The 22,655-nt window shown below is 36.7% G+C and overlaps 1 protein-coding gene across 1 annotated transcript in view; it reads right to left on the bottom strand.

Annotated features, from left to right (window-relative positions):
- The window catches only part of RARRES1 (retinoic acid receptor responder 1), a 69,599-nt gene that overhangs the window by 9,693 nt on the left and 37,251 nt on the right, over nt 1-22,655 (bottom strand). The window contains exon 8 of the mRNA XM_053904177.1: nt 22,205-22,341. Coding sequence (XP_053760152.1) covers nt 22,205-22,341 — 137 coding nt within the window. The remainder of the gene's footprint in view (nt 1-22,204; nt 22,342-22,655) is intronic.

The raw sequence follows: 22,655 nt of genomic DNA, 5'->3' as shown, positions 1-22,655 counted from the left end.
AAAAATGCTATAACTGAGCCGCAATCTCTAATGGATGCCACAGCGGCAAGGATGGATGAGGCAGAGCAGTGTATCAGCAATACAGAGGACAAACTTATGGAGAATAATGAAGCAGAAAGAAAGAAGGAGACTAAGGCAAAAGAGCATGAAATAAAAATTAGAGAACTCAGTGACTCATTAAAAAGGAATAACATCAGAATCATAGGGGTCCCAGAAGATGAAGAGAGAGAAAAAGGGGTAGAAAATATTTATGTGAGCAAATCATAGCAGAAAATGTTCCTAACCTGGGGAGACACAGACATCAAAATCCAGAAAGCACAGAGGAATCCCATTAGATTTAACAAAAATCAACCATCAACAAGGCATATCATAGTCAAATTCACAAAATACTCAGGCAAGGAAAGAATCATGAAAGCAGCAAGGGAAAAACAGTCCTTAACCTACAAGGGAAGACAGATCAGGTTCGCAGCAGACTTATCCACAGAAACTTGGCAGGCCAGAAAGGAGTGACAGGATATATTCAATATGCTGAATTGGAAAAATATGCTGCCAAGAATTCTTATCCAGCAAGGCTGTCAGTCAAAACAGAAGGAGAGATAAAGAGCTTCCCAGACAAACAAAAATTAAAGGAGTTTGTGACCACTAAACCAGCACTGCAAGAAATTTTAAGGGGGAACTCTCTGAGAGGAGAAAAGATGGAAAAAAAAAAAAAAAAGACCAAAAGCAACAAAGACTGGAAAGGACCAGAGGATACACCATAAACTCCAACTCTACAAGCAACATAATGGCAATAAATTCATATCTTTCAGTACTTACTCTAAACATCAATGGACTAAATGCTCCAATCAAAAGACATAGGGTAACAGAATGGATAAGAAAACAAGACCCACCTATATGCTGTTTACAAGAGACCTACTTTAGACCTGAAGATACCTTCAGATTGAAAGTAAGGGGATGGAGAACCATCTATCATGCTAATGGTCGCCAAAAGAAAGCTGGAGTAGCCATCCTTAATATCAGATGATCCAGATTTTAATATAAAGACACTAACAAGGGATAAAGAATGTCATTATATCATAATTAAGGGGTCTATTCACCAAAAAGACCTAACAGTTGGAAACATGTATGCTCCAAACATGGAGGCACCCAAATATATAAATCAATTAATCACAAACATAAAGATACTCATTGATAATAATACCATAATAGTAAGGGACTTCAACACCCCACTTACAGCAATGGACAGATCATCTAAACAGAAAATCAGCAAGGAAACAATGGATTTGAATGACATACTGGACCAGATGGACTTAACAGATACATTCAAAACATTTCATCCTAAAGCATCGGAATACACATTTTTCTCCAGTGCACATGGAACGTTCTCCAGAATAGATCACATACTGGGACACAAATCAGCCTTCAACAAGTACAAAAAGATCAAGATTATATATACCATGCATATTTTCAGACCACAATGCTATGAAACTTGAAATCAACCACAAGAAAAAATTTGGAAAGATAAATACTTCGAGACTAAAGAACATCCTACTAAAGAATGAATGGGCTAACCAAGAAATTAAAGAGGAAATTAAAAAGTACATGGAAGCCAATGAAAATGATAACACCACAGCCCAAAACCTCTGGCACGCAGCAAAGGCAGTCATAAGAGAAGTATATAGCAATCCAGGCCTTCCTAAAGAAGGAAGGTCTCAGATACACAACCGAACCTTACACCTCAAAGAGCTGGAAAAAGAATAGCAAATAAAACCCCAAATCAGCAGAAGACAGGAAATAATAAAGATTAGAGCAGAAATCACCGCTATTGAAACCAAAAAAACCAAAAAACAAAAAACACTAGAACACATCAGTGAAACTAGGAGCTGGTTCTTTGAAAGAATTAACAAAATTGGTAAACCCCTGCCAGTTTGATCAAAAAGAAAAAGAAAAGGACCCAAACAAATAAAATCAAGAATGAAAGAGTAGAGATCACAACCAACACCGCAGAAATACAAACAATAATAAGAATATTGTGAGCAATTACAGGCCAATAAAATGGGCAATCTGGAAGAAATGGACAAATTCCTAGAAACATATACACTACCAAAACTGAAATAGGAAGAAACAGAAAATTTGAACAGACACATAACCAGTAAAGAAATTGAATTAGTAATCAAAAATCTCCCAAAAAACGAGTCCAGGGCTGGATGGCTTTACAGCATAATTCTATCAAACATTTAAAGAAGAGTTAATACCTATTCTCTTGAAGCTGTTCCAAAATATAGACATGGAAGGAAAACTTCCAAACTCTTTCTATGAAGCCAGCATTACCTTGATTCCGAAACCAAAGACCTCACTAGAAAGGAGAACTATAGACCAATTTCCCTGATCCACATGGATGCAAAAAATCCTCAACAAGATACTAGTCAACCAATCCAACAATACATTAAAAGAATTGTTTACCATGACCAAGTGGGATTTATACCTGGGATGCAGGGATGGTTCAATTTCCTCAAAACAATCAATGTGATACATCACATCAATAAAAGAAAGGACAAGAACCACATGATCCTCTCAATAGATGCAGAGAAAGCATTTGACAAAATACAGCATCTTTTCTTGATAAAAACCCTCAAGAAAGTAGGGATAGAAGGGTCATACCTTGAGATCATTCAAGCCACATATGAAAGACCCACTGCTAATATCATCCTCAGTGGGGAAAAACTGAGAGCTTTCCCCCTAAGGTCAGGAGCACAACAGGGGTGTCCACTCTTACAACTGTTATTCAACATAGTGTTGGAAGTCCTAGCCTCAGCAATCAGACAACACAAAGGAATAAAAGGCATCCAAATCAGCCTGAAGGAGGTCAAACTTTCACTCTTTGCAAATGACATGATACTCTACATGGAAAATCCAAAAGATTCCTCCAAAAACTGTTAGAACTGATCCATGAATTCAGTAAAGTTGCAAGATATAAAATCAATGCACAGAAATCTGTTGCATTTCTATACACTAATAATGAAGCAACAGAAAGAGAAATCAAGGAATCGATTCCATTTACAACTGCACCAAAAACCATAAAATACCTAGGAATAAATCTACCCAGAGAGGTGAAAAATCTGTATACTGAAAACTATAGAAAGCTTATGAAAGAAACTGAAGAAAACACAAAAAAATGGAAAAATATTCCATGTTCCTGGATTGGAAGAACAAACACTGTTAAAATGTAGATACTACCCAAAGTAATCTACATATTCAATGCAATCCCTATCAAAATAACACCAGCATTCTTCACAGAGCTAGAACAAACAATCCTAAATTAAAAAAATTAATGTTTTTATTTATTTTTGAAGGAGAAAGAGAGACAGAGCATGAGTGGGGTAGGAGCAGAGAGAGAAAGAGGGAGACACAGAATTCGAAGCAGGCTCCAGGTTCTAAGCTGTCAGCACAGAGCCCGATGCAGGGCTTGAACTCATGAACTGTGAGATCATGACCTGAGCCAAAGTCGGACACTTAACCAACTGAGCCACCCAGGTGCCCCAATCCTAAAATTTGTATGGAACCAGAAAAGACCACGAATAGCCAAAGCAATCTTGAAAAAGAAAACCAAACCTGGAGGCATCACATTCCCAGACTTGAAGACATATTACAAAGCTGTAATCATGAAGACATAAGATACTGGCACAAAAACAGACACTCAGATCAATGGAACAGAATAGAGAACCCAGAAATGGACCCACAAACATATGGCTAACTAATCTTTGACAAAGCAGTAAACAATATCCAATGGAATAAAGACAGTCTCTTCAGCAAGTGATGCTGGGAAAACTGGACCACTTTCTTAACACCATACACAAAAATAAACTCAAAATGGATGAAAGACCTAAATGTAAGACAGGAAGCCATGAAAATCCTCTAGGAGAAATCAGGCAAAAACCTTTGACCTCAGCCACAGCAACTTCTTAATCAACATGTCTCCAGAGGCAAGGGAAACAAAAGTAAAAATTAACTATTGAGATCTCATCAAAATAAAAAGCTTCTGCCCAGCGAGGGAGACAATCAGCAAAACTAAAAGTTAGCAACTGACAGAATGGGAGAAGACATTTGCAAACAAAGGGTTAGTATCCAAAATCTATAAAGAACTTGACAAACTCAACACACAAAAAAACAAATTATCCAGTGAAGAAAAGTGCAAAAGATGTGAGCAGACAATTCTCCAAAGAAGACATCCAGATGGCCAACAGACACATGAAAAAAATCCTCAACATTAATCATCATCAGGGAAATACAAATCAAAACGACAATGAGATACCACCTCACACCAGGCAGAATGGCAACATTAACTCAGGAAATAACAGGTGTTGGTGAGGATGCAGAGAGAGAGGATCTCTTTTGTGCTGCTGGTGGGAATGCAAATTGGTGCAGCCACTCTGGAAAGCAGTATGGAGGTTCTCAAAAAAATAAAAATAGAACTACTCTATGACCCAGCAATCATACTACTAGGTATTTATCTAAAGGATACTGGTGTGCTGTTTTGAATGGGGCACATGTTTATAGCAGCTCTATCAGAGTACAGAAAGAGCCCAAATGCCGATTGATAGATGAACGGATAAAGAAAATGTGGTGTATATATACAATGGAATATTACTCAGCAATCAAAAAGAATGAAATCTTTCCATTTGCAACTACATGGATGGAACTGGAGGTTATTATGCTAAGCAAAATTAGAGAAAGACAAATATCATATGACTTCACTCATATGAGGACTGTAAGAGACAAAACAGATGAACATAAGGGAAGGGAAGCAAAAATAATATAAAAACAGGGAGGGGGACAAAACATTAGAGACCCTTAAATATGGAGAACAGAAGGTTACTAGAGGGGTGGTGGGAGGGGGATTGGCTAAATGGGTAAGGAGCATTAAGGAATCTACTCCTGAAATCATTGTTGCACCATATGCTAATGAACTTGGATGTAAATTAAACAATAAATAAATTTTTTTAAAAAAGGATCATTTATCACAATCAAGTGGGATATATTCCAGAGATGCAAGGGTGGTTCAGTATTTTTAAATCAATGTTAACTCGTTAACAAGAGGAAGGATAAAAACCATATATTATCACTCCAACAAATGCAGAGAAGATATCTGGCAAATTCAACATCTGGTCATGATAAAAAACCTCAACAAAGTAGGCTTAGAGAGAACATATCTCAACATAATAAAGGTCACATGTGAAAAACCCACAGCTAACATCATACTCAATAGATCAGGAAGAAGAGAAGGATGTGCAGTCTCACCACTTTTATTCAGCATAAAGTCACATGAAGTCCTAGCTGCAGCAATCAGGCAAGAAAAAGAAATAGAAAGCATCCAGCTTGGTAAGGAAGAAGTAAAACTTTTGATATTTTAAGATAACCTGATACTCTATATAAAAAGACCTTACAGACTCCACCAAAAAACTATTAGAACTTAGAAATAACTTAAGTAAATTTGTAGGATACAAAATTAATATACAGAAATCTGTTGCATTTGTCTACACTAATAAGGAATTAGTAGAAAGCAAAATTAAGAAAATAATTCCACTGATGATTGCACCAAAAGAATAAAGTACATAGGAATTGATTTAAATAAGGAATTGATTTAAACAAGATTTCAGATATACTCTGAAATCTACAAGACATTGATGAAAGAAATTGAAGATGTAACAAATGGAAAGATATATATCTTCATGAATTGGAAGCATGAGTATCATTAAAATGTCCCTAATACCCAAAGCAATCTACAAATTCAATGCAATCCCTATCAAAATACCAACAGTATTTTTCACAGAACTAGAATAACCTTAAATTTTATTTGAAACCACAAAGTACCCCAAATAGCCAAAGCAATCTTGAAAAAGAACAAAGATTTAAATATCTCAATTCCAGATTTCAAGATATGCTACACAGCCACAATATTCAGAACAGTATGGTATTAGCACAAATATAGACACATACATCAATGGAACATGATAAAATGCCCAGAAATAAACCCACACTTATATGGTCAGTTAATCTACAACAAAGAAAGCAAGAATATACAATGGGAAAAAGACAGTCTTTTCAAAAAATGAAGCTGGGAAAATGAGATAGCTACATGCAAAAGAATGAAACTTGAGCTTTTCTACACCATAAACAAAAATATATTCAAAATGGATTAAAGACCCAAAAATGTGAGACCCGAAACCATAAAACTCCTAAAAGAAAACATAACAATTAACAAAACAAAAAGGCAACCTACTGAATGGGAGAATATTTCTACATGATTTATCCAATAAGGGGACTCATTCAACTCAACACCAAAAAACCCCACAAAATACAAAACAAAACAAACACCTCCAACATTCCAATGAAAAAAATGGGCAGAAGAGGGGCATCTGGGTGGCTCAGTCTGTTAAGTGCTGGACTTTTCATTTAAGCTCAGGTCATGATCTCACAGTTTCTGACTTCAAGACCCATGTTGGGCTCTGTGCTGATAGCACCCCCCCTCCCCCAAACATTTTTTAAAACTGGGTAGAGGACATGAATAGACATTTCACAAATAGACCTACAGATGGCCAATGGACACATGAAAAGATGCTCGACATCACTGATCAACAGGGAAATTCAAATCAACACCACAATGAGATACCACCTCACACCTGTCAGAATGGCTAGTATCAAAATGTTGGTGAGGATGTGGAGAAAAGGCAACCATCACGCACTGTTGGTGGGAATGTAAGTTAGTGCAACCACTGTGAAAACAGTATGGAAGTTCCTCAAAAATTTAAAATAGAAATACCATACGATCTAATAATTCCACTCCTAGATATTTACCCAAACAATATGAAAACATTAATTTGAAAAGATAAATGCACCCCTATGTTAATTACAGCATTATTTATAGTAGCAAAGATATGGATATAACCTATGTATCCATCTATAGATGAATGGATAATAGAACAGGGAACTTTACTCAGCCATAAAAAAGAATGAAATTGCCATTTGTAATAACACAGATAAATCTAGAGAGTACTATTGTAAATGAATTAAGTCAGGCAGAGAAGGACACATACACCATATGATTTCACTTATATACGGAATGTAAAAAATAATGAAACAGATACATAAATACAGAGAACACACACTGCTCATTGCTAGAGGAGAGGGAGGTGGGGGCGGTAGGGAAATAGGTGAAGACCATTAAGAGGTACAAACTTCCAGCTGTAAAATAAATAAGTCACAGAGATGGAAAGTACAGCATAGTCAATATAGTCAATATTAAGTTCTGTATTTTGACAAATGGTTACTATTCTTATAGTGACAAGCAGTAATGTATAGCCCTGTTGAATCATTATATTGTTTACCTGAAACTAATGAACACTGTACGTCAACTATACTTGAATAAGTAAATAAATCACTTCAATAAAATAAAAAGTGTTTGAAAAAAATTCATTTTTTCCCTCTGTTGTGTCTATATTGCTGTATTATTGTGTTTTTGTCTCACATTCATTAAAATTTGTTCTAAATTATCTTGGCATAATTTTCTACACTGTAAACCAAAAAGTTTCCCCTAAACTTCCAGTTAAGGTAAAAGTCTCTTGTATATATAACCATTGTGAGGAATAAGCTTAGGAATTCCCTGAGCCTGCATTGATGGGTTAATAAGGCATAAAGAATTACAAAGCCATAGGATGCTCACACCCAAGTTTGGGTAAACCACATTAGGTAAATAAGTATAGAGAGGGAGGGGCAAAGGCCCCAATACAAAGGTATATGAGGTAAATAAGATTAGGTATTCAGGGCAGATATCCCCCCGCCCCCCACTCCCCAATTTAGTACTACAGCAGAAAGCTGCTTTCACAGGAAGGAAGAACCAAATTAGGTAAACAGGTAAATAGGGCTATAGACTGCTGAAGGGTGAAGCTGCCCAGAGCAGAGCTAATTAGCAAAAGAAAGGTGCCTTGCTGACCCTGAGGTAGCATGCTCTGTCTTATCCCCTAGGCTAGCTAAGATAAACAGATGAGGTGCCTCATGGCCTCATGTCTGCCATTAACAACCATCTGCCTGGCGCCAGGATTTTGTTATATATTGACCCAATTTTAATAATTAATAAAAAATTGTATTTCTCATTGTCTGTTTTACAAGTGGCCCTTGAACAACACACCAAACTTACCATCGTTAATAATGCTTACTTGACCTTGTGTGAGGGTCCAGTATGGCAATGTGGGAAGACACTGAACTCACCTCCTCCATGGATACACGGAGTCAACACCCATATAGAGAACAATTCCTCTTAAGGAGCTTGAGGGGTGACTGAACAACTTATATACAACAAAAGATAAAGGGACCACAGAGAAAATGGCAGGAGACACGGTAACCTTGGGAACCCCAGCCCCAAGGCTGCAAAGTGCAGTGAGAAGGGATAATACTGATGGACTGGGAACAAATTCATCTGCCCTGAGCCACAGGAAAAAAAAAAAAAAAAAAGCCACAGATAAAGAGTTCAAAGACAGTTCTCTCCAGACTGTAGAGAAGAGTGGATGAACTTAGTGAGATCTTCAACAAATAGAAAATATAAAAATAGAACTAATCATAGTTGAAGAATACAATAACTGAAGTGAAAAACACACTGGGGAGAATCAACATCAGATTGGCAGATGCAGAAGAATGGGTCAGTGATCTGGAAGACACGGAAATGGAAAGCAACCAAGCAAAACAGCAAAAGAAAAAAAAAGAATGAAAATAAAATCAGGACAGATTAAGGGATCTCTGAGACAACATCAAGTATACTAACATTAGCATTATAGGGATTCCAGAAAAAGAAGAGAGAAAGGGGCAGAAAACTTATGGGAAGAAAAAACAGGTGAAAATTTGGCTGATCTGGGGAAGAAAACAGACATCCAGTTCCAGGAAGTACAAAAAGACCCAAACAAGATGAACACAAGGAGGTACACCAAAACAAATAATTAAAATGTCAAAGATTAAAGATAAAGAGAATCTTAAAAGCAGCAGGAGAAAAGGGACTAGTTATGTCCAAAGGAAATCCCATAGTTATCAGCTGATACTTCAGCAGAAAATGTGCAGGCCAGAAGTGGGTCATTCAAAATCCTGGAAAAAAAACCCTACAACCAAGAATACTATATCTGACAAGGTCATCATTCAGAATAAAAGGAGAAATAAACAGTTTCCCAAACAAAAGTTAAAGGAGTTTACCACTGCTAAGCTGACCTTATAAGAAATGTTAAAGGGACTTCCTTAAATGGAAAAAAAAAAAAAAAGGTACTAAGTAGAAGAAAAACGTGAAAGGAAAATATTCATGAGCAAAAGGAAACTTACAATAAAGTTTGTAGACCAATCACAGGTAACACTAGTACAAAGGTTAAAAGACAAAAGTAATAAAATCAATTATATCAAAAAAATTAGTTTAGGGACTCGTAAAATAGAAAGATGTAAATTATGGCAATATATACATAAAATGGGGGAATAAGACTATAGTGCTTTTAGAATGTGTGTGAACTTGAGTGACTGATGAGGGAGCAGGAGGTAGGCTGAGAACAAAGCATAAGCTTAGCACACACCCCACCCCCACAGATGGTATATGTGTGATATTCCTTGGACACTCCCAGCTACCCAAAAATGGGAAAGGACAAAAAAAAAAAAAAAAAAAAAAAAAAAAAAAAAAAAGTCAAACTGCTAACAGTCTCTACCAGTTTACAAGAAAAAGGCAGTATCATCATAGCTTAAAGTCCAGGAACTCCCTACTGTCTTAATGTTAATGTCTTGCTGGAGGGGAAAACAACTTTAGCTTAACAATAGCTAGACCTCCAGTAAATCTTTAGCAAGTGAAAGTCTCTTTGGAAACTCCCTCTTGATCCGGACTCCATAAAACAGATTGTCCCTCACAGTACAGCTCTTCCTGCCCAGAGGTCCTGTCTCTGTCCTTTAATAAAATCACTGTTTTGCACCAAAGACGTCTTCAAGAATTCTTTCTTGGCAGTCAGCTCCGGATTGCCCCTATCACCTCAAAACTTCGTCAAGACCATCAATTAATAGAGACTACTATATATTTAGATTATATATGAATCACATAGTAAACATATGTGAAAAACCTGTACTAGATAGCAAAAAAAAAGAGAAAGGAATCCAAGCATAACACTAAAGAAAGTCATCACAGGGGCACCTGGGTGGCTCAGTCAGTTAAGCATCCGATTTCAGCTCAGATCATGATCTCAGGGTCCATGGGTTCCAGCCCCGCCTTGGGCTCTATGCTGACAGCTCAGAGCCTGGAGCCTGCTTCAGATTCTGTGTCTCCCTCTCTGCCCCTCCCCTGCTCACATCCTATCTCTCTCAAAAAATAAACATTAAAAAAAAATTTTTTTTAAAAGTCATCACAAAGAAAGAGAACAAGAGGAATAGAGAAGAAATACGAAACAACCATAACAATGAACAAAACTGCACTAAGAACATACCAATTAATAACTTTAGATGTAAATGGCCTAATTGCCCCAATAAAAAGGTATTTTTAAATCCAGATTAAAAAAAAACCCATCTCTGTGCTACCTACAAGAGACTCACTTCAGACCTAAAGACACAAGCATACTGGAGAAAATACTCCCATCATTCAGGGATGATCAAAAAAAAAAAGATATTCCTTCCATGCAAATGGAAGCAACAAAAAAGCCATGGTAGCAATACTTTCATCAGACAAAAATACACTTTAAAACAAAGACTATATAGCAAGAGACAAAGAAGGATACTACATAAAGATAAAGGGACAAATCCTACAAGACGAGGTAACAATTATAAATACCTATGCAACCAATATAGGAGCACCTAAATACATTCAACAAACATTAACAGATATAAAGGTAGAAACTCACAAATATTAAGACATAAAGGTAGAAATACAGTAATATGGTTGGCCTGAAACACAATATATAATCTTCAGTTTGAAAAGTACCTGGGGCTACATGAAAAACATGTATTTACTAATCTAAGAACATGCCCTGGAGGAATAGGGATCTTCAGGAGATTTTTCCAGGAACAAAAGTGCTGGTACTGCCACTTCTCTTCCCCTCCCCCAGGCTAGATAGTAGGACACTTGCAGGAGCCAGTGCTAATACTCTCCATCTATCTTGCTAACATGATAGGTCCTGCCCCAAGCAACTCACCAGCAGCAGCAGGTGTCCCTCCAAAGCAGATCCTGCCCTACCACACCCTGCAAGCAACTCTCAGCTGGGACGGGTACCACCACTCCAAAGTGACTCCTGCCCTTGGAGAGGTGGGGAGACAACCCCACACACTGGAAAGCCTACAGTTCCTGCAGCTAGTCCCATGGATCAAGTCTTGCCATGTTGGGTATGCCTGCAGCTGTGACAGAGAAGCAGACTGAAGACACCTGGTCTGACTACTGGTCCCATCCATCAGTGTGCCTGTGGCGGCCTCAGAGAAACCTCTCAACAAAAAATATGCTGCTGGTGCGGAGCCTGCTTGGGATTCTCTCTCCCTCTCTCTCTCTGCCCCTCCCCTGTTCTCTTTCTCTCTCAAAATAAATAAATAAACCTAAAGAAAAAAAAAAAGACAAAGGGTGATGGAATGAATAAAAAAGCAAGACCCATCTCTATGCTGCCCACAAGGGACTCATTTCAGTCCTAGACACATGCAGACTGAAGGTGAAGATATAGAAAAAGCATTTATCATGCATATTGAGAGAAAAATAAAGGATAGCAATACTTATATCAGACAAAATACTTTTGAAAACAAAGACTTTAACGAGACAAAGAAGGACAGTATGCAATCAATCATAAAGGGAACAATCCAATAGGAAGTTATAAAAATTGTAAATATTTATGCACCAAACATATATAAACCAGCTAATAACAAACATAAAATAAGTAACTGCTAGTAATGCAGTAAGAGTAAGGTACTTTAACACCTAACTTACATAAATGGATAGACCATCCAAACAGATAATCAACAAAGAAACAGTGGCTTTGAATGAAACATTGGACCAGATGGATCTAACATATACATTCAGAGTATTCCATCCCAAAACAGCAGAATACACATTCTTTTCATGTACACATGAAACATTATCCAAAATAGATCACATTTTAGGCTACAAAATCAGTCTCAACAAATTCAAAAAGATCAAAGTCATACCATGCATCTTTTCTTACCACAATGCTATGAAACTAGAAAGCAACCAGAAGAAAAAATCTGGAAAGACCACATACACATGAAGGTTAAATATGCTACTAAACAATGAATGGATCAACCAAGAAATCAAAGAGGAAATAAAAAATACACGAAGACAAATAAAAATACAACAGTCCAATATCTTTGGGATGCAGCAAAAGCTGTTCTAAGGGAGAAGTTGATAGCTATACAGGCCTACCTCAAGACGCAATAAAAATCTCAAACAACCTAACCTTACACCTAAAGGAGTGAGGAAAAAAACAAAACTCAAGCCAGTATAAGGAAGGAAATAATAAAGATTAGAGCAGAAATAAACAAAATAGACACTACAAAAAACAATACATCAATGAAACCAGGAGCTGGTTCTTTGAAAAAAATCAACAAAATTGATAAATCTTTAGTCAGACTCATTAAAATAAAGAGTGAGAAAGAAGACTCAAAAAGAATGAGAATTAAAAGAGGAGGAATAACAACTGACACCACAGAAATATAAAAGATTATAATATTATGAAACATTATATGCCAACAAACTGGTCAACCTAAAAGAAATAGATAAATTCCTAGAAGCACGTAACTTCCCAAAACTGAATCAGGAAGAAAATAGAAAATTTGAACAAACTGATCACTAGCAATAACATTGAATCAGTAATCAAAAAACTTCCAACAAACATAAGTCTAGGACCAGAAGCCTTCACAGGTGAATTCTACTAAACATTTAAAAAAAGAGTTTATACATATTCTTCTCAAAGCTATTTCAAAAAACAGGAGAGGAAAGAAAGCTTCCAAATTCATTTTATGAGCATTACCTTGATACCAAAACCAGATAAAGATGCTACAAAGAAAGAACTAGAGGCCAGTGTCTCTGATGAACATAGACACAAACACCCTCAACAAAATATTACCAAGAAAGAAAGCTTACAAATTCATTTAATGAGCATTACCCCAATACCAACACCAGATAAAGACACTAAAAAGAAAGAACTACAGGTGAATATCTCTGATGAACAAAGATGCAAATATCCTCAACAAAAATTATGGAACTGAATCCAACAATACATTTAAAAAAGCATCCATCACAATCAAGTGGGATTTATTCCCGGGTTGCAAGGGTAGTTCAATATTTGCAAATCAATTACGGTGATTCATCCCATCAAAAGAGAAAGGATAAAAACCATATGATCATTTCAATAGACGCAGAAAAAGCATTTGACAAAGCACAACATACATTCATGATAAAAAGCCTCACTAAAATAGGCTTAGAGGGAACATACCTCAAGACAATAAAGGCCATGTATGAAAAACCCACAGCAAACATCATACTCAGTGATTAAATACAGAGCTTTTCCCCTAAGATCAGGAATAAGACAAGGATGTCCACTCTTCCCACTTTTATTCAACACAGTAGTGGAGGGTGTACACAGCAGCCAGACAAGAAAAAGAAATAAAAGGCATCCAAACTGGTAAGGAAGAAGTAAAACTTTCACTATTTGTAGTTGGTTTTTTTTTTTTTGTTTTTTTTTTTTTTTAATTTTAGAGAAAGAGCATGAGTTGAGGAGAAAGGCAGAGGGAGAGAAATAGAGAATGTAAAACTCCATGCTCAGCACAAAGCCCACCATGGGGTTTGATCCCACGAACCTGGGATCATGACCTGAGCTGAAATCAAGAGTTAGATGCTCAACTGACTGAGCCACCCAGCCACTCCAAACTTTCACTATTTATAAATGACATGATACTACATATAGAAAATCCTCAAGACTCCACCAAAAAACCCTACTAGAATTGATAAATGAATTCAGTAAGATTGTAGGGTACAAAAATCAATGCACAGAAATCTGTTACATTTTTATACACTAATAACGAAGCAGCAGAAAGAGAAATTAAGAAAACAATTCCATTTACAATTGCACCAAAAAGTATAAAATACCTAAGAATAAACTTAATCAAGGAGGTAAAGTTCCTATTCTCTGAAAACTATAAAGAATTGATTAATGAAATCGAAGACTACAGATAAAAAAGTAAAGACAGTCCGTGCTCATGAATTGGAAGGAACAATATTGTGAAAATTTCTATACCACCCAAAGCTATCTATACATTTATTGCAATCCCTATCAAAATACCAACAGCTTTTTTCATAAAACTAGAACAAATAATCCTAAAATTTGTATGGAAAAACAACAACAAAAGACCCTGAATAGCCAAAGCAATCTTGAAAAAGAAGAACAAAACTGGAGGTATCACAATCCCAGGTATCAAGATATATTACAAAGCTGTAGTCATCAAAGCAGTATGGTACTGGCACAAAAACAGACAATGGAACAGAATAGAAAGCCCAGAAATAAACCCATAATTATATGGTCAATTAACCTTCAACAAAGGAGGCAAGAATATACAATGGGAAAAAGTCAGTTTCTTCAACAAATGTGGTAAGAAAACTGGACAGCTATATTTAAGAAAGAATCAGGACCACTTTCTCACACTATACACAAAAGTAAACTAAAAACAGATTAAAGACCTAAATGTGAGACCTGAAAACATAAAAATCTTAGAAGAGAACACAGGGAGTAAATTCTTTGATATTGGCCATAGCAGTATTTGTCTAGATATGACTCCTGAGGCAAGGGAAACAAAAACAAAAATAGGGGTGCCTGGGTGGCTCAGTCAGTTGAACATCCAACAGGATCAGGTCATGATCTCACGGTCTGTGAGTTTGAGCCCCGCGTCAAGCTTGTCTCTCTTCTAAATGTTTTTAATTTAAAAAAAAAAAGCAAAAATAAACTATTGGGACTACATCAAAATAAAAAGCTTCTGCACAATGAAGGAAACAATCAACAAAACTAAAAGGCAACCTATGGAATGGGAGAAGATATTTGCCAATGACATGTCGGATAAAGGGCTAGTATCCAAAAATAAAAAGGACTGATACCACTCAACACACACACAAAAAACTGAATAATCCAATTAAAAATGGGCAGAAAACATGAGCAGAAATTTCTATAGAAAAGACACACAGGGTGTGTGCCTGGGTGGCTCAGTCAGTGGAGCATCCAACTCTTGATTTTGGCTCAGTTCATGGTCCCAGGGTCATGGGATGGAGCCCTGTTTCAGGTTCTGCACTGAGCGCAGAGCCTGCCTGCTGGCTCGCTCTCTCTCTTTCTCTCTCTCTCTCTCTCTCTCCTGCCCCTCTCCCCTGCTCATGCTCTCTCTCTAAAAAAAAAAAAAAAAAAAAAAAAGAGAGAAAGAAAGACATACAAGTCAGCCACTGTGGAAAACAGTACGGAGGTTCCTTAAAAAAATTAAAAATAGAAATACTATATGATCTGGTAAATCCACTACTGGGTATTTACCCAAAAATATAAAAACACTAATTTGAAAAGATATATACACTCCTATGTTTACTGCAACATTATTTACAATAGCCAAACTATGGAAGCAGCCCAAGTGTCCAGTGATAGATAAATGGATAAAAAAATGTGGTATATATACATATAGTTGAATAATAGCAATGAAATCTTGCCATTTGCAACAACATGGATGGAGCTAGAGAGTATAATGCTAAGTGAAATAAGTCAGTCAGAGAAAGACAAATATCCTATGATTTCACTCATTTGTATAGTTTAAGAAAACAAATGAATAAAGAACAAAAGAGACCAAAAATAAAAAGACTCTTAACTATAGAAAACAAACAGATGATTACCAGAGGGGAGGAGGGTGGGAGGATGGGTGAAATAGGTGATGGGGATTCAAGCATGTACTTATCATGATGAGGTAACGTACAGAAATGTTGAATCACTATATTGTACACCTGAAACTAATATAATACTGTTAACTATACTGGAATTATAATTTATTTATTATTTATTTTTTTAATGTGTATTTTTGAGAGAGAGAGAAAGAGAGAGCATGAGTGGGGGAGGGGCAGAGAGAGATGGAGACACAGAACCCGAAGCAGGCTCCAGGCTCTGAGCTGTCAGCACACAGCCCTATGCAGGGCTTGAACTCATGGACTATGAGATCATGACCTGAGCCAAAGTTGGACACTTAACCAACTGAGCCACCCAGATGCCCCAGCTATACTGGAATTATTATTTAAAACACACAAAGATATTTCAAAGTAAGCGGACTACAAAGAATGCCTGCATAAACAAACATCTGAGATTAAAAAAAAAAGAGAGATACCAATTGAATTTACGTTTATTTATTTATTTTGAGAGAGAGAGAGAGACAGAGAGAGACACAGAGAGAGGTGGGGGAGGAGGAGAGAGAGAGAGAGAAGAAAGAGAGAATCCCAAGCAGCTGACAGCACAGAGCTTGATGCGGGGCTTGAACTCACAAACCGTGAGATCATGACCTGAGCCAAAATCAAGAGATGGATGCTTAACTGACTAAGTCACGCAGGTGCCCCCAATTGGTATCTCTTGAATAACTTTTCCTGAAAGAAGGGATTTATTTTGGGGGTTAATAAAGTCAAGTTTGTTTAGTGTTATCGAATGGCATAAAGGAACTAACAAAATGTACAAAAGGAATGTCACATATTCTTTAAAAAGTTTTGTTAAATTTTATTAATCAATTTAATACTGATAATAAAATAACAGACATCAAAACCAATGATGAAAAAAAAAAGAGGAACTTCATATGGAAAATAGCTTTTTAAAGGAACCAATGATAAAAAGAAATACAAATCTCAAACAACAAGCTTATACCTACAGGAACTAAAAAAAGAAGAACAAACAAAGCCAAAGCTAATAGAAGAAAGAAAGAAATATTAGAGCAGAAAGAAACGAAATAGAGACTAAAAAAACACAAAAAAACAAAAACCAGAAAAGATCAATGAAGCCAAGGGCTGCTTCTTTGAAAAAATAAGCAAAATTTATAACTCTTTAGCCAGAATCATCAATAAAAAAAATATTGATCTCAAATAAAATCAGAAATGAAGCAGAATAACTAATGACACTACAAAAATACAAAGGATTAGAAGAGAATATTATGAAAAAGTGTGTGCCAAAAATTAGACAACCTAGAAGAAATGGATAAATCTCTAGAAATACAATTCTCCAAAACTGAACCAGGAAGAAATAGAAAATCTGAACAGACCAATTACTAGTAATAAAATTCAATCAGTAATAATAAAAACTCCCAACAAAAGTCAGAACCAGGCTGGCATTACCCTGATACCAAAACCACATAAAGACACTACAAAGAAAACTAACAGGCCAATATTTCTAGTGAATATAGATGCAAAAATACTTAACATTATTAGCAAACTGATATCAACAATACATTAAAAAGATCATTCAACAATCGAGTGGGATTCATTCCAGGTATGCAACAGTGGTTCAAAATTCGCAAATCAAGCAACATGATACATCATATCAACATGATACACGGGAAAGGATAAAAACCATATGATCATCTCTATAGATGTAGGAAAAACATCTGACAAAATATAACATCCATTCATGATTAAAAACTCTCAACAAAGTAGGAAACATCCCTCAACATATGAAAAGCCCACAGCTAACATCATACTCAATGGTAAAAAACTGAAAGATTGTCTTTAAGATCAAGAAGTAGAAAAGGATGTCCACTCTTACCACTTTTATTCAACATAGTACTGAAGTCCTACTTGCATCAATTAGACAGGAAATAAAATCATCCAAATTGATAAGGAAGAAGTAAAACTTTCACTATTAGCAGATGACATGATACTGTATGTAGAAAACCATTAAGATTTTACCAAAAAATGATCAAAGTAAGTGAATTCAGTAAACTTGCAGGATACAAAACTAATTACAGAAATCTGCTGCATTTCTATACACTTATAATGAAGTAGCAGAATGAGAAGTTAAGAAAACAATCCCACTGACAATTATGCCAAAAAGAATAAAATACCTAGGAATAGATTTCACCAAGGAGGTGAAATACTTAAACTCTGAAATCTATAAGATACTGATGAAAGAAACTGAAGACAACACAAACAAATGGAAAGGTATATCATGTTTAGGAACTGGAAGAATTAATATTGTTAAAATGTTCATACTGCCCAAAGCAATCTACAGATTTAATGTAATCTCTATCAAAATACCAATAGTATTTTTCACAAAACTAGAACAAACAACCCTAAATTTGTATGGAACCACAAATAGCCAAAGCAATTTTGACAAAGAAAAACAAAACTAGAAGTATCACAATTCCAGGTTTCAAGATAAACTATAAAGCCACAGTAATCAAAACAGCATGGTACTTGCACAGAAATAGGCACATAGATCATTGGAACAGAACAGAGAACCCAGAAATAAACCCACACCTAAATGGTCAATTAATCTATGACAAAGTCAAAACTTTACAATGAGGAAAGGCAGTTTCTTCAACAAATGAAAGCTGGACAGCTACATACAAGAAGGAAACTGGACCACTTTCTTACACCACACACAAAAATAAACTCAAAATGGACTGAAGACCTAAATGTGACACCCGAAACCATAAAACTCCTAAAAGAAAACACAGGCAATATGTTTTAGACACTGCTTTTAGCAACATATTTATGAATAGATCTCCTGAGGCAAGGGAAACAAAAGCAAAAATAAACTTTTGGGACTACGCCAATATAAAAAGATTTTACACAGCAAAGAAAAACATCAACAAGACAAAAAGGCAACCTACTGAATGGGAGAAGATATTTAAAAGTGATTTCTCAGATAAGGAATAAATATCCAAAATATATAAAGGACTCTTTCAACTCAACACACAAAAAAATTCAATCTGATTAAAATTGGGCAGAGGCCTGAATGGACATTTCTCCAAAGAAAATATATAGGTGGCAAACAGACACATGAAAAGATACTCAACATCACTCATTATCAGGGAAATGCAAATCGAAACAACAATGAAATATCACCTTATACCTGTCAAAATGGCTAAAATAAAAAGACAGGAAATAAACAAGTGTCGGCGAGGAGGCGGAGAAAAGAGAACCCTCACACACTGCTGGTGTGAATGTGAATTGGTGCAACCACTATGGAAAACAGTATGGAGGCTCTTCAAAAAATTCAAAATAGAAATACCACATAATCCAATAAGTCTACTATTTGGTATTTACCCAAAGAAAATGAAAATACTAAGAGGAGAAGATATACACACCTTTTGTTCACTGCAGCAATTAACTAACATATGGAAGCAATCTAAGTGTCCATCAATAGATGAATATATAAGAAAGATGTGGTGGGGTATGGAACAGAATGGAATATTACTGAGCTATAAAAAAGAAGAAGATCTTGCCATTTGCAACAACATGGATGGACCTAAAGGGTACTATAGTAAATAAAAGTAAATAAAATAATTAAGGCAGAGAAAGACACATACACTTATATGTGAATGTAGAAAAACAGAACAAAGAAAACAGACTCAGAAATCCAGAGAACTGATGGTTTTCAGAGGTGGGGAATGGGCAAATGGGTGAATTAGGTGAAGGGGATTAAGAGGTATAAACTTCTCGTCATAAAATAAATAAATTGTGGAGATGAAAAGTACAGCACATGGGGTACAGTCAATAATACTGTAAATAACGTTGAATGGTTATAGATGTGCTAACAACAGTTTTTGTGGTAAGCATTAGCTAATGTGTAGAATTGTCCAATCACTATGTTGTGCATCTGAAACTAATATAATATTGAGTATCAACTATACTTAAATAATAAAAAATTTTTTTTTAAAAATGCTTATTCGATGATGGGCAAATCTTTGTGCTCAGAAGATATTCACTGACGATCCATCCATAGGTGAATCTATGGCTTCATGCATCCATGAAGAAAATGGATTTTAGAAATTTGTACTTAAGGTTATCTGAGCTTGCCTCTCTTGGAGTAGTTGACTTTGTTTACTGTGCAAATGCCCCTCTCTCTCTACACCACACTTGCCTGACAGGAACCCCATATTGGGCTACATCCACCTCTGGCCTACTCCATGCCCACACCCAGACAGCTCGGCATGACTGGTCCTCCTTGAAATTCACGAGCCCAGATCTTCAAGGGGCCTGCAGTGGCACACAATGCCAGGTCCATGCATCCCCCACACTTCCAACACCTCCGCTCTTATCCTTCTCCGACCTGATGACTTTGTCTCTTTCGCTGAGAGCACAGAAGCAGTGAGAATTTCCAGGGGCTCCCGCCAGGATATCCAGCCCCCTATCAGCAACTATGCCATTGCTTGTCTGCCCTCCCTTCGGGTGAACTCCTCACATTCCTGTCTAAAAGCAGCTCCTAGATTGATCCTATTCTCTTGCCTACTCAAAGATAGGAACTCCAACAATTCTTCCTTGCTTTCCTGTAAGTCCTACTTTGCCCCTCTCGACTGGATTTTTCTCAGCACCACATAAATACGCTGTTAAATCTCCCAGCCTAAAAATACAACAGAAAACAAACTCTCTTTCAACCCTATGCTCACCCATCCTGTAGCTATAGCCCCTTGTTTTCTGTTGATCCTCGTGTGCAGGATGGTTTAGTGTTGATCTGGCTGTATTTCATGGATGTGAGACACACAAAAAAACTTCCAGGCTGTTCTGTCATCTTGGCTCCTCCGCCCCTTGCTTTCTTATACTCCCCTTTACAGCTAAATTCCTTGAAAGAGATGGAATGTCTATTTCTCTTTTCCCAGTCTCTCCCAACATATTCCGCTCAGGCTTTTGCCTGCAATGTGCCAGTGAGATAGCTCTTGACAACCTCTCCAATGACTCCTGACAGCCTAAATCAAATGGTCAGTCTCAGGCCTCTTCACACACAATTCTCCAGCAGCACTGGATACAGCCAAGCCTCATCCTTAAAACACCTTCTTTTCTTATATCTTCAACCTCTAAAGTTACAAGTGTAGCAGGACTCTCTCAATACAGACCTTCTTTTCTCTATCTACACATTCTCTGTGATGTCATCCACTTTTGTGGCTTTAAATACTACACATGTGGTAGTTTAGTAGAATTTAGAATGCCCCAAATCAAGCTAATTTCTTCCCAGATCTGTTCCTCCTGCAGTCTTCCCCAGTCAGTAAATGAAGACTCTGTCCTTCCAGTTACTCAGGCCAAAGTTGTAAGACTTTTCTCATTCTCCGTGACTTTTTTCTCCGTGACTTTTCTCATTCTCAGATATACCCACATCAACAAATAGGGTTGGTCTAACTTCAAAATATATAAAGAATCCAAACACTTTTCACCACCTCCATGGCTACCACCTGGTCCAAGGCACCCCCAAACCTTGCCTAGATTTTTGCAATACTTTGCTGGTCTCCCTGACTCCACTCTTGTCTCTGTGTGGTCTGGTGTCAACATAGCAGCCACAATGATGGTATTGTAAGTCAGATCATATCACTCCTGGGCTAAAAACCTCTGAAGAGTAAAATACAAGGTCCTTCCACTGGCCTGCGAAGCCTTACAGGAGCTGGTCCTCTCCATTTGATTTCATTTCCCAGTACCCTCCCCTTGCTGACTCTGTTCCAGCCACAGTAACCTCACTGCTATTTCTCCAACCCATCAGCCACATTGATGCTTCAGTTCCCTCTGCCTGAAAAAAATCTTCCCTTGTGGAGGCTTGGCTCACTCACTTCTCCCAGGCCTCTGCCCCACTGCCACCCTGCTCAAATTAGAGGGGCCTTATTTTAGACAATATAAGTAGTAATTCTAACAACACCTTGCATTCCCTTCTCCCTTACTTTTTTTATATAGCAATTACTACCACCTTTTGATACATATTAATTATTTATTAGTTCACCATCTTTGTCTTCTCTCACTAGAGTTTCAATGAGGGCAGCTACACTGTGTTTTTTCTTCACTGCTATGTCCACAGTCTCTAAAACTATACCCGGCCCATTGCAGGCACAGAAATATTTATTGAATGAATGAAACTGTTGGCATAAAATTAGAAGTTCACATTAATTTAGTTTTAGAAAACTGCATTGGTTGTATCTCTTGTGACATAAAAATGACTTTCAGTTTTTTTCTTACCCATTGGTTAACGCTGCTGAGCTGTGCCATGTAGTAATGTAAAAACTGGGTTGTCTTTTCCCACATCACATAAGAGCCACCAAGAAAAGCCAAATCCCAAATGGGTCTCAGAGAGGGATCAATATGTCCATGGCTATCTGAGAGAAAGAAAACAAAAACACACTTGTGTTATGACATTTTGGGGACAAAATTTCAAATGTTTCAGTACTGAAATAGGGGCGTAACCTTAAGTCACATCCGTCATCTCTTACAGAAAGGCCTTGAGCTGGACACATGACTTGTTCTTACCTGTTTCTACATCATATGAAGATTTATGTGCTTCAATTTGTCCTACTGAGTAAAGCTACTATAAAAATCTTATTTGCTGTACTATATTAATGTACTATATTAGTACACTAGTATAGTATACTAGTACAAATGTATGATATTAATGCAAAGTAAGAGCTATAAT

Source organism: Panthera pardus, unplaced genomic scaffold (genome assembly GCF_024362965.1).
Source record: "Panthera pardus isolate Hobbes unplaced genomic scaffold, ASM2436296v1 HiC_scaffold_16, whole genome shotgun sequence".
Lineage (NCBI taxonomy): Eukaryota > Metazoa > Chordata > Mammalia > Carnivora > Felidae > Panthera > Panthera pardus.
Note: the sequence above shows the minus strand (reverse complement) of the source record. Positions and strands in the feature narration are given on the sequence as shown.